A 13,184-nucleotide genomic window follows, 5' to 3' on the forward strand; every position below is an offset into this window, starting at 1 on the left:
GTAGAGCATGGTGCTGATAATGCCCAGGTTGCAGGTTTGATCCCCTTATGGGACAACTGCATATTCCTGCACTTTAGGGGTTGGGTTCTATGATTCATTGCAGTACTATTCTGAATAAGTCCCATGAATAAATGGGACATGCAAGTCCACTGCTTTTCTACTGTACTTCAAAACCTCTGGGTTATCCATCTGCCTTTTAAAAAACCCAGCAATGAGTGAAGGGACAGGGCATGGAAAGAATTCTATTCTTCCTGGCGAATTCCCACTTTGGTAGCTAATCTTTCAAATATGCTGCAGGCTGGCAAGAACATTACTGCTCATCACACACTGCTAGGTTTTCATTAAAGGCTTTCAAAAGCATATTTACTGAAAGGTGGCCAATGACACTGTAAATAAATAGGCCATGTTAGAGACTATATATGTTGGGTATTATGACCAGTTGCCAATTTTTTTGTATACAGCCTTCCCAACCTCGTCCATTCAGATGTTTGGACTATGACTCCCTTCACCCCAGCCAGCAACAATGAGAGTTATAGTCCAGAATATTTGAAAGGTACCAGGTTATGGAAGCCTGAATCCTGGTAATTTGTATTTTGCTTGTAGCCTATTTCTTAGCTTCAGTGTCAGACCAGAAGCCCTATATACCAACAGACATTAAACCATCTTGCTCACTATTGTGCATCCTTTCCCCACACAGTCACGTCCCAAATTAGTACCCACTCACAATTACTATAATCCTTTTTAGTTCTAGTTACAGATAGGTAGCCTTGTTGGTCTGCCATAGTAAAAAAAAAAAAAAAAAAAAATCCTTCCAGTAGCACCTTAAAGACCAGTTCTTGGTATGAGCTTTCATGTGCATGCACACTAACCTGCATTATTAGTACAATACTTTGCAATAAAATTGCATATCCTTTCATTCTGAGCTCTGGACAGTTTTCTGAATGCTAATTCTTCCATGTATGGTAGTACAGAATTTAAGATAAAGGTAAAGGACCCCTGGATAGTTAAGTCCAGTCAAACTTGACTATGGGGTGCGGCCGAGGGAGCCGGCGTTTGCCTGCAGACAGTTTTCCGGGTCATGTGGCCAACATGATTAACCACTTCTGGAACAGTGGGACACTGTGACGAGTGCCAGAGCACATGAAAACGCCATTTACCTGCCTCCTGCAGCAGTACCTATTTATCTACTTGCACTGGTGTGCTTTTGAACTTCTACACTGGCAGAAGCTGGGGCAGAGCAACGGGAGCTTAACCTGTTGCATGGATTCGAACCGCCAACCTTCCAATCGGCAAGCCCAAGAGGCTCAGTGGTTTAGACTTACTATAAAATGTAATATCATATGGTGCACCATGACTCTGAACTGAAGATCTCATCACACATGTATGTACATATGTTTGTTCACCTACCAAGCATATACAGCACCCTGCGCTCAAAGGTCCCATGGTGTAAATACACAAAACTTAAAAGCAATAATATAAAAAACAGAACAATATAAATTTCATACAAATAAAACAGCAGCAGCAACGAAAACCCAACCCAATGTACCTCTCTCCCTTACCCAAAAGTCTGAGCAAAGAGGTGCATCTTCATGATGCAATGACAATGATGTTATGGTGCGATGCATGCCAGAGGGAAGGTCATTCCACAGGCAAGGGGCCACCACTGAGAAGGCCTGGCCACAAGTCCCATTGGGGTGTGGCACCACAAACAGGGCTTCCCTATAAATTATAAAACATGGGCAGGAAAATGTGAGAGGGATGTGGTTCTTTCAGATATTCACTTATTTACCATTAATTTGCATGAGGGTGAGCACCCATCAAGGGAATTTTGCCTCATTGGCTCCATCTGGTGGATGCTTAGGCAGCGACTATCTCTTGGGAACTTGTTCCGCAACACACCATTTGGCTAGAAGTCCAAATCAAAGGAAGGTGTTATGGGGACCTGGCTTAACATTGTGGTTTAATTCATCCATAGTTTACCTGGACTGGAGCGCTGGATGAGAGATGAGTCACATCTCCAATTCTGGCAGCAGCACGGGGGTCACTTGAGCTGATGAGGACAGGGGCGCTAATTTCCATGGAATGCCTGTTATTCATGGCCTGAGAAGATTTGTGTGTCATACTGAGAGCAGTGAAGGAGTGGCGCTTCTTGGCATTCTTCTTGCCATCAATGTGCCTCTGAATGGCACTGACTGCTCCGGCACTGTTCAATGTACAGCACTGGACCGTGTTTACGGCCAGGTTAGTGTCAGCTGGCAAAGGGACATCACTGCCAGATGCGGAAGTTAGATTGGTCTTGTCCATCTCAATAAGGTGTTTAGCTGAGTCGTTGAGCTAAAAACGAAGAAATGAAAGGGAAAAAAACAAGGGAAAAAGTGGGCATTACAGAACTGTATAGTTCCAGAGTTCAAATTCTGCACTCAAGGTGACGGTTGTTCCGTTCTCCGCTTTTACGAGCCCCCAAAATAAACAGAACCGTATGCTAAGTAGACATTCGGTGAAATTCAGTGCAGCCATCCTGCTTGTGGAGTGGATTATGAGCCAGTGGAGACGCCTGCTAGTGTGAGATGGGGAGGCAATGTTCCCTGGTTTCACCTTTGCCCTGCAGCCCTTCCCCACTTCACACCACTCTCCCCACTGTTCTTATATTAGCAGATGCTTCTATGGACTCAAAAGCTGCTCCACAAATGGAATGTCAGCATTGCATTTCACCCTCTTTTTAAAATAAGCAGGCGAAAACACAGGAGTGGGCAATAGCGGTATAACCAAATGAAATGCTTTTTTTTACAGATATGGCTGCAACAAGTCCCTCCCATGGGCAAAGAACGGGGAGCAAAGCACGGAGAGCAATGAACGGAGCTAGCCTACTGATGGCTCTGTGAAATGCAAGAGTGTGGAATCCCAATGACAATTCAGAGATCTGCTGTGGAGCCAAGTCATATGCATTATTTATTCGTTCGTAGAAGGGCATTACAACATTGTAACCTCGTACAGTTCAGATTCTACGTTTCGCAAATTATAGCTTCTTTAATAACAAACAGTAGAAGACTCCCTTTACTTTAAAATAAAAAAGGACTCCAGTAGACTGCAACACTGGCAGGATCTGTCAATGCATTACCCATAGGCGACAGTGCCCCCACCAGTGCCTCCTATGGCAACCTGGAAATATTCCCTCAAAAATCCACAGAGCACAATGCTCTTCTTGCCTAGTTCCTGCTTCTGGTAGCTTGGCCTCTACTACATTGAACACATTGCTTAAACATGCCCACATTTCACTGAATGCCAGGACTGGACACCCAGATGATCTTCCATTTAGAATGGAAGAGTGGTGCAAAGAGTTTCTACATGTGAGTGAGCATAGAAGTGATTGATTTAAATGCCTTTTCTCCTACTGGCGAGGGCAGGGGCAGGGCATGCCTAAACTATTCTGTGTTCCTGCCTCTGTTCTAATTTGCAGATACGGCTGCCATTTTGTGACTGGTGCCCATGGCACTTATGGAAAATTCCAGGTATGCCCACTGGTCCACAAAAGTTGGCAACCTCCGTACTTCTGAATTAAACTGGGAAAGTGATGTTTGGCACACAGAGGGCGAGCTTATCAAGTGACTTCCATGCATGAATGTGTGCCACCAGCCCACTGGATGCTCTCTTGAATGGCGCACAGGTGAGGAACCTCCTGGAGTAATATAACACCAGCGTGTATTATCCTTTCTCAGAAGGCTGCATGTTGGCTCGGGGTGACACACAAATCTGCATTCTTCCAAGCCTAAGAATGTTTATAGAAAAGCTGAAAACTTCACTATTTCCTCATTCCCTGCTGTGGTGTGAGACTGACAGGTGAAAATGAACTGAACTCTCTTGGTTTCCAGCTGTGGCCATAGGGGCACCCTTAGGAAAAACATACCTGCATCTCTTGGGGGTATTTCACACCTTCTTGGAAATGTGCTATAGCATAACAGTTATGGGCAGTGCTTTTTTTTCCCAGAGGGTGCTCAAGTGTATGCAGTAAGGGCACCTCTTTTTGTTGTTGTTAAAAAGTGCGGCACTTACTGTACCAACTTCATGGTGAGTACCGGCACCTGTTTTTCTAAGGGGGGGGGGGAGCACTGGGCATGGAGCACTGCAAGGTGCTCTCAGACTATGCTGCATGGTTGTGTGTGCCCTAGTATAAATGTCAGATAAGATGTAAGGTCCTGCACAGCCCGAGCTGTGAATAGGCTGCACGACAGATGACCTGTGCTATGTATGCTGCAAATGGGTGCAGTGCGGCGTCAGATTACAGTGGTACCTCTGGTTGCGAATGGGATCTCTTCCGGAGGCCCGTTCGCAACATGAAAAGAGCGCAACCCGCAGCAGCGGTACTTCTGGGTTGCCACGGGACATAACCTGGAAGAACGTAACATGAAGCGGACGTAACATGAGGTATGACTGTACTGCAAAAGGAAAACGAGCACCTCAGATATTCCTCTATGACATGTTTTCTGTTTTTGGAGATCTGTTCAGTGGCAATGCACTCAAATGGTTTTTCAACCGACCTGCAGTGTGAAGTAGTACACCCCTTTCTGCCACCTAAACCAGAGCTTTCTAAACTTTTCATGTTGGTGACACACTTTTTAGATATGCTTCACTTCGTGACACAGTAATTCAGTCTTACTAGCAAACCGGAGGTTAAACCAGCCTCTTTCCAGCCCTTGGAGAAGCGTGGGATGCGCTCGCATGACAAATGTAGACACTGAAGCCGACACGCAGTTTGGAAAGCTCTGACTTGAACATTCAACCACCTTGTTTTGCTCTCTGCAATATAAATCTTTGTACTTCTTTCCAGCTCTCCCCAAGGTTTCCACCCCAACAAAACTACTTCCCTTTCCTCATAGAAGCTGGGCTTCAAACTGTTTTTGTTCCCCAAGGAACTAAACACTCGGCACGATCAGATCTGCTCCGCCAATGAGTAGCGGAAGCTTTATTTTGATAGGCACAATACAGTAACAATATAGAAGCTGTTGATGTAACTATAGAACAGATTTGTACAATTTGTAACTCACCAAGCTAAACACAGCCCACGTCTGCCAGACAACCCTTCTGTTTTTGTAAAAATCTCGTGGGCCACTACACAATTCTGAGGACAGGCATCCTCTGAAAATAATTTCATATTTCCTCTGCCCTCTTAAAAGTGCAGGATGGGTTCTATATAAGGATACTCGAACAACCTTCTCTAAGGCTGCAATCCTAAAGCAATGCTTACTTAGCAGTAAGTGCCATTGAACTAAATGTGCTACTTACAGAACATGCATAGGATTGCAATAGTATACTACAGTACAGTGGTACTTCAGGTTAAGTACTTAATTCGTTCCGGAGGTCCATACTTAACCTGAAACTGTTCTTAACCTGAAGCAAAACTTTAGCTAATGGGGCCTCCTGCTGCTGCCGTGCCGCTGGAGCACGATTTCTGTTCTCATCCTGAAGCAAAGTTCTTAACCTGAAGTACTATTTCTGGGTTAGCGGAGTCTGTAACCTGAAGCATATGTAACCTGAAGCGTATGTAACCTGAGGTACCACTGTATACTATTGGCTGCTGTCCAATAGGAAAGGCAAAAGTATCTAGGGGGAGAGTAGGTTCTGCTCTAGTCTGAGGTTTATACTTGCATGAGCCCTACATCTCAGCTGCAAATACTTTCCTGGGGCTCACAATTGGCCCCCACTTGCTACTTTCTTCTGCTTGCCACTGCTATCTTTCCTTCTGCAGCTAACACAATGGGTAGGAGCAACTCCCAAATCAATACTCTTCTCCTTGAAGCCCCTTTTTCCTCTCTCTCCTGGTGCAATCTCATTAGAGTCCTAAGAAAGTCATTTTCCTGGACCAAAAACAATCAATGATGCCAGAACAGAGAGGAGACAGTAGGAGGAGTCTCAGAAGAGAAGCCCTGCTCACTTTCCATTTGCACGGAGCCCCACAAGTTCTGTGCCTGTCTTTAGCTGGAGCTGTGTCTTTTCTTCCTTAAAGGTAAAGGTAAAGGTAGTCCTGCCCGTACGGGCCAGTCGTGTCTGACTCTAGGGTTGTGCGCCCATCTCACTCAAGAGGCCAGGGGCCAGCGCTGTCCGCAGACACTTCCGGGTCACGTGGCCAGCGTAACAAGCTGCATCTGGCGAGCCAGCGCAGCACACAGAAACACCGTTTACCTACCCGCTAGTAAGCGGTCCCTATTTATCTACTTGCACCCGGGGGTGCTTTCGAACTGCTAGGTTGGCAGGCGCTGGGACCGAGCAACGGAAGCGCACCCCGCCGCGGGGATTCGAACCGCCGACCTGACGATCGGCAAGTCCTAGGCGCTGAGGTATTACCCACAGCGCCACCCGTGTCCCCAAAAAAAGAAGTGAGGAGAGGAGCTTGTAGTCATAGCTTCTCTGAAGCCACGGAGCAGCTTTGAATGGGAATCAGTTCCCATTTTTCCCAGCAAATGCTTATGTATTCTTATAGAAGCTTGCCTTCGACTTTGGGTACTTTTGAGATATGTTTTTATATTATTATTAAAAGAGAAGCAGATAAGCACACTACAGCCATGTTCCTACTACACCCAGCTTTGTATGTTTTAAATACATAAAGCCCACTCGGTGCAACTGATGAAATCACTGCCAATCGGAAGAAATAAAGTTAAGCAACTCAAAACCAAGCAGGGGAAATGTCTACACCTGCAGTTCCGAAGTACAATAAGTGTTTTGCTTTTTTAAAAAATCAATAAAATACACAGCATGTTTAGGTATCTATGATGCTCTTTGCCAGCAATGGGTAGTCTGTAGCCTATGGCCCTCTCCCTAATTTCATGTGGATGGCGGGGCAGGTGGTAGGGAAGGGGAGAGAGTTGGGGGAAACATGTACGTGGAGGAAGGGGGCAGAGAAGCTGGAAGGAGAGGGGTAAAGTCCTCTGCCACTGATCCATGCGCAGACCACTTAAGAGTGCACTTGAACATCAGGATGGCTTCAGAGGATTGGCAGGTGAATGCCCTGGACCACCTGTCAAAGTGGCTCTGAGGGACAGGGAAGTTTTCCAGTTACGTTTCAATGCAATCCTGTACATGTGTAAAGGTAAAAGGTCCAGTCGCGGACGACTCTGGGGTTGCGGCACTCATCTCAGTTTATTGGCCAAGGGAGCCGGCGTACAGCTTCCAGGTCATGTGGCCAGCATGACTAAGCTGCTTCTGACGAACCAGAGCAGCGCACGGAAACGCCATTTACCTTCCCGCTGGAGCAGTACCTATTTATCTTCTTGTACTTTGACGTGCTTTCGAACTGCTAGGTTGGCAGGAGCTGGGGCAGAGGAACGGGAGCTCACCCCGTCGCGGGGATTTGAACCGCCGACCTTCTGATCGGCAAGTCCTAGGCTCTGTGGTTTAACCCACAGCACCACCCACGTCCCTATCCCATCAAGTTCAGTGGCGATTGCTCTCAGGGAAGTGGATATAGGGTTGCAGTCTTAATGGTTCTGCTGGGAAGTGCTGTTAATCTTTCTTTGACAAAAGGGGTGTTAACAAGTTAGTCAAAACTGTTTTACTTTGAGATGTGACCAAGTGGGTTGGGGGTGGGGGTGGGGAGTCTGGTTCAAGGAGGAAAAGGAAATGACAGGGATCCACACTGCTAAGGGGCCTGCTGAAACCAGAAGTCAGACATGGAAGTGAGACTCTACTTTACAGCAGGAGAAAGAAATGAGGAGCCCAGTGGTGGTAGCATCTCCTGCTACATAAACCGTGTTGAAGGTATATTTTTTTTTAATGTGAGGTATTTTTCTTTTAGATCTTAATCTAGGTTAAGCTTGGTAAAGAGGCTTAAGATGTATGCTGGTTTAGTCTGAATTTCTGTAGGGTTGACTCCTCAGCTTACAAATCTACACATATTTGAACAAAGACTATTATGAAATTGATGGAAAGTTATGCAAGATCATCAAGAAAACAGTCTTTGTGTCCCGTGTTATTTTTGCCGTTTCTGTAGCAACAGCAGCAAATGATGGAAATGTAAGAGACAGTCGTAATTAATTTGATGTAGGCATAAAACAAAATATGTTTCTTTAAGGCCTCTTAAGGACAGGGATGGGGAAGAACAGCGATTAATGAAAATTAATCTTGTGGGGAGGGGGGAACAACACTGTATTTCAACATTTCGGTGTCTGTACTTCCGAGAGTTCAAAACAGTACTGAAGAAGCTAAGAATAAAGAGGTTTTCCTAATGCCCCTATGAGAGAAATAATAATATCTGCAAACAATTTGGAAACTGGAATGTAAAGCTGCCCGCAATGTTCTGTCCTGTGTGGTTTTAAGTAAAACTGAAACGCTCATGACTAAGTTTATAACAGTAATAATTTCTTTGGTACATTTCTATCACTTTCTTCCCCCAAGCAACTCAGCACAGTCTACAAAGGATTTGATCATCACAACAACCCTGTGACTAGGTCCAGATGAAAAAGCAACCTTCATAGCTAGTGATTTGAACCAGAGCTTCACTACCCACGTCCTACACCCTAATAGAAAAACAATTAGTGATATATAGTGCTTCTTAGATTCTATCCTGTTGATTGTTCTCAGACACTGCAAGTTCTACTCATTAGGGATCATATATTCATTACCAAGAGATACTTCAACAATGCAGGAGACGACTCTGAAAGCAGACAATATTGTTTGCGTACCCACTAACATATTGTTACAGATGCTGGGAGAAACCCTTTGTTAGGCTGAAGGTTTGCTAGCTCCAGGATGTTTGCACTTCGGTAAGCGAGTGCAAGATGGGTAGATTTGCTACCTGCCACAGAAGTGTTTGTTTACTCTAACAAGTTCTAAATGTTACAAAGACACCACAAGTCTCCACTGTACTGTGTCATCCAAAGCAGGGATGCCCAACAAGTCGATTACGGTCTACTGGTCGATCCCTGCAAGGTTTTGCTCGATCGCTGGGCCCCTTCTGGCCCCACCCCGGCCTCCATTGTTGGAGAACAGAAGACAGAGTTTACAAACCGAGGTTGTCCTTCAGCAATCCTTCGGTGAGTTGCTGTTTCACTTTGACCCCCAAAATAATGCAAAAATGTTCCACAAAACTAAGCAACTTATGCCTCCCAAACAAAACAGGGCTGTCCCCTGTTTTTAAAAAACCTCCATAATCCACTTTTTACTTAAAACCAATTAGGAAAGCATTACCCCGAGTTGAGCATTTCCTTCACCTCACTATTTATGAGCATGGCAAGATGCATACTGAAAAGGCAGAGGTCCATGTAGCTAATCATAGGAATCCTAAATAAATATAACGATAAATAATTGAACATAAATAACAAATCAAAAACATTTTTCAAAGAAGTGTAGGGCAAAAAAACATGAAACTAGGCTTACTTCCAAACTACAGCATTTTAGTGCTGTTGAGGCTCTGCTTCTCTGCAATTAAGTGAAAACGGAGATTCTACACAGCACTAATTAAAGTGTTTTGTTATCCAGCACTGCTCTACCTAATGGCTACACTCCTATGTTTACTCATTTGTTCGTCAAAGATCCCCTGCAATGTGAAGTAAAAGCATCCTGTTTATAGGTTCTGCCTGATCATTGATGAATGGTCTATTAGAAAGCCAGCTTTGGCTCCCCAGAGAAGTTGGGGGGGGGGGTTAATACTTTAATTATTGCTTTCCTTGAATTGGTTTTCCTTTCCTTTCCATTATAGCAAAACAGGGCTATTTCACTCTAAAAGAAAGAAAATATGAACACATTTGTGGTTTAAAACTCAAGGAAGTTGCGTTCCAAGTCGCATGGGCCCATTGCTGAACACACCAGAGAGGGAGCAGCCATATATTCACTTGATACACATTGCCTGTTTGGTTCTGCCATACCAACAACCCCCAGCTCCTATTCATGAAGCTGTTGCCTGCGCTATCATCTGTGCACATGCAGCGTCTGTTTCTTTTGCATGCATCTCAGCTTAACTGCGGTGGGAATGAGCCTTATGTTTTCAAATGAGAAGGAAGCTGGTTTGAGGGAAACACATCAAACAGCAGTCTTTCTCACGCAACTACCCGATAGAGATGGATTGTGGCCAATGTCATGGGTATATAGCTTCAAAGACCAGCAGTGAGAGCACAGTCGAGCCAGAGTAAACAACAAAGTGTACATAGAGATAGAGATAGGAGAACACCTAGTTTGGGGCAAGTACTCTTTGGTGAGAAAACCCCAGCAGAGATTTAAAACCACAAATAAAGCATGGTAAATACAGGCGGTTACACCTTTAAAATATGCCCTTGTGAGTTCCAAATCTCCCCTCTTCCCCCAGCATAGGAGAAGACCACATGTTTGTAAGTAAACCATTTTTTTTAACTTACCAAACTCTTCAAAGGTCAGTTTCATGTAATCATATGATTTTCCATATATCAGTCAGAAAAGTTGCACAGGCAGCAAAACTTGGCTTAGTTACAGTGGTGGAAGTTCCTAAATTATTGGTATAGGAACTCAAGAGTGGCTTGTTGGACCCATGCAGCTAAGCTGAGGCTACCAGCTTAGCCTCTTCACACACTGATCTTCTCAGGTAGACTGGGGAAACAGAGGCTTAAGCATGTGGATTATATCAGGCTGATTAACTCACACAGCCAAGGCTAACACTTTAAGTCCCAACATTTGTTTTGTTCTATAGAGCCCAATCACACTCCTTTAGTGAAACTGATTAGGCAAGAGGAAGTATAGTGGTTGTGAAAGTGGGGAAATCTTTATTACTGTATTAATAATAATAATAATAATAATAATAAAGTTGCTGCTAGAAAATGAAAGATCCTAGCTATTAGAAACAGCACTTGCATGCTTTTAACAGATAATGAATAGAGCTAATGTAGTGAGAGCTGGACCATAAAGAAGGCTGATCGCCGAAGAATTGATGCTTTTGAATTATGGTGCTGCAAGAAGATCAAACCGAACCATTCTTAAGGAAATCAGCCCTGAGTGCTCACTGGAAGGGCAGATCCTGAAGCTGAGGCTCCAATACTTTGGCCACCTCATGAGAAGAGAAGACTCCCTGAAAAAGACCCTAATGTTGGGAAAGATGGAGGGCACAAGGAGAAGGGGACGACAGAGGGCGAGATGATTGGACAGTGTTCTCGAAGCTACCAGCATGAGTTTGACCAAACTGCGGGAGGCAGTGGAAGACAGGAGTGCCTGGCGTGCTCTGGTCCATGGGGTCACGAAGAGCCCGACACGACTAAACGAGTAAACAACAAAATGCAATTCTGAAAAAGTACGACTCTTGTATGTACAAGATTAAAAGAAAAAAAGATTTTGTAAGCTGATACGGTGTATGAATTGTGCTTGTTCTCCTTTATAAACTGTTTCGTAGATGAAGGATTCTTTTTGTACAAGAAACCCTGCATCTCGTGTGCCAACAGCTTAAATGCTTTTTATTAAATCTATAAATTATTCTGGACTTGTCCAGTGATTTTTTTTTAGAGGTAATGTCCACTGGAGCACTGATGCATACAAAAGAGCTCTCCCAGCAGCAACAGCCTCCCTAATAATTTCAAGAGAGGAAGAAAATGCAATCCACATTCCTTCGCAAATATGGTTCTGCTCCCTTAATGAAGGGAGAAGCCAAGCTATGCTGATCTCTGCACCGGGAAGAATATTTAGAATGTATCCCCACTACCAGGTGACTGATTAAACAAAACTCCAGATTCACTGTGTATCCACTTCACAGTATCCCTAAGAGAATACGGCATCTGTTTTATTCGCATATATATAATCCTGAACTTTTTTAAAAAAATTGGCCTCTCCTCTTCCTGCCAGCTATTTGGACAAATGGGACTCCCAAGGAGATTCTACAAACAGCAAAAAATTGTTATGAAAAATTAAGTGCTACACAATAGCTCTCAACATTGATCACTGTATTGTTGTACAGTTGCTAATTTATGTCTGGGCAGGGACTGGTGAGCACAGAGCACATTTTTTTTCTAGAAATGGTTCATCTACCTTGGAAGACCGTCTCCCACAATCCCTGATGTGATTTCGAATAAGATTTACCCTACGCAGACTTCTAAGTATCTAATGGCTGTTCACACAAGCATATAGGTTGCATTCAAGTGTAAATCAATGGGCTTAAGTGTGCTTAATTTCCTGTAGCAACAGATTAAAACAGACTTCTTTTTTGCTCACCCAAAGCATGAAAGTTTAGACCTATTCACTCCATACTCGAGGTGCATATATCCCTTCTGCTATAACGGCCTGCTAAAATATACCAAAGCTCATAAAGAGGGAGATAAGTTTGCAAACATGTAACTATTGAGATGTTAAGGGGCATCCTATAGCAAGTTTAGGATGCAGCAGATCCCTGGCTGAGCCAGCATTAAGTCTCCAATTCCGACTCAGCTGAAGATGTAACTTACCTATCATGGCTTAGCCAAAGATAAAGGTAAAGGGACTCCTGACCATTACGTCAGTTGTGGCCGACTCTGGGGTTGCGGCACTCATCTCACTTTATTGGTTGACGGAGCAGACGTTTGTCCGCAGACAGTTTTTCCGGGTCATGTGGCCAGCATAACTAAGCCGCTTCTGGCGAACCAGAGCAGCGCACGGAAATGCCGTTTACCTTCCTGCCGGAGTGGTACCTATTTATCTACTTGCACTTTGTGCTTTCGAACTGCTAGGTTGGCAGGAGCAGGGACCGAGCAACGACAGCTCACCCCATTGCGGGGATTCGAACCGCCGACCTTCTGATCGGCAAGTCCTAGGCTCTGTGGTTTAACCCACAGCGCCACCCGTGTCCCTTAGCCAAAGATACACCAGTGTAATTTGCTCTTGCTGGCTAAGCTGGGGCTCAGTTAACTGTGCTGAGGATGGGATGGTGTAAGTACCCCCCAAAGGGGTGTTCTGGGGAGGTGGCAGGGGTGGGATTGGTCAGGTGGACTTAAGATGGACCCTAACTCTGTTCAGCTCAGTTGTGTGACCTGGAAAAAGCCTAGTGTAAGTCCAGCTCTATTATAAACCCATGCTTTCCACCAAATTCTTGTGTAGAGGATTGCTCCCATCTTGGCAGTGATTAATGCACCCTTGAATACTTGTAGAGATTCTAACTGAACCATTATTCCCCCCTTTTCAGTATTCCCCCTCCTTTTTTTGCAACATTCAAGGAACACTTATTTACCAGCAGATTTTAAACAATATCTTTATTACTTGCCAGCAAGCGT

General features: G+C 44.4%; 1 protein-coding gene across 2 annotated transcripts in view; it reads right to left on the reverse strand.

The window, feature by feature from the left end:
* Nucleotides 1–13,184, reverse strand: part of SH3RF3 (SH3 domain containing ring finger 3) — a 208,090-nt gene that overhangs the window by 50,074 nt on the left and 144,832 nt on the right. Inside the window, exon 4 of one of the 2 annotated variants that reach the window (XM_083735500.1) lies at nucleotides 1,981–2,334. The exons of the other annotated variant lie outside the window; for it this stretch is intronic. Within the exon in view, the coding sequence (XP_083591626.1) occupies nucleotides 1,981–2,334 (354 nt within the window). The remainder of the gene's footprint in view (nucleotides 1–1,980; nucleotides 2,335–13,184) is intronic. 2 annotated transcript variants of the gene reach the window in all.

Source organism: Podarcis gaigeae (assembly GCF_964106915.1).
Source record: "Podarcis gaigeae genome assembly, chromosome: 4".
NCBI classification, from domain to species: domain Eukaryota; kingdom Metazoa; phylum Chordata; class Lepidosauria; order Squamata; family Lacertidae; genus Podarcis; species Podarcis gaigeae.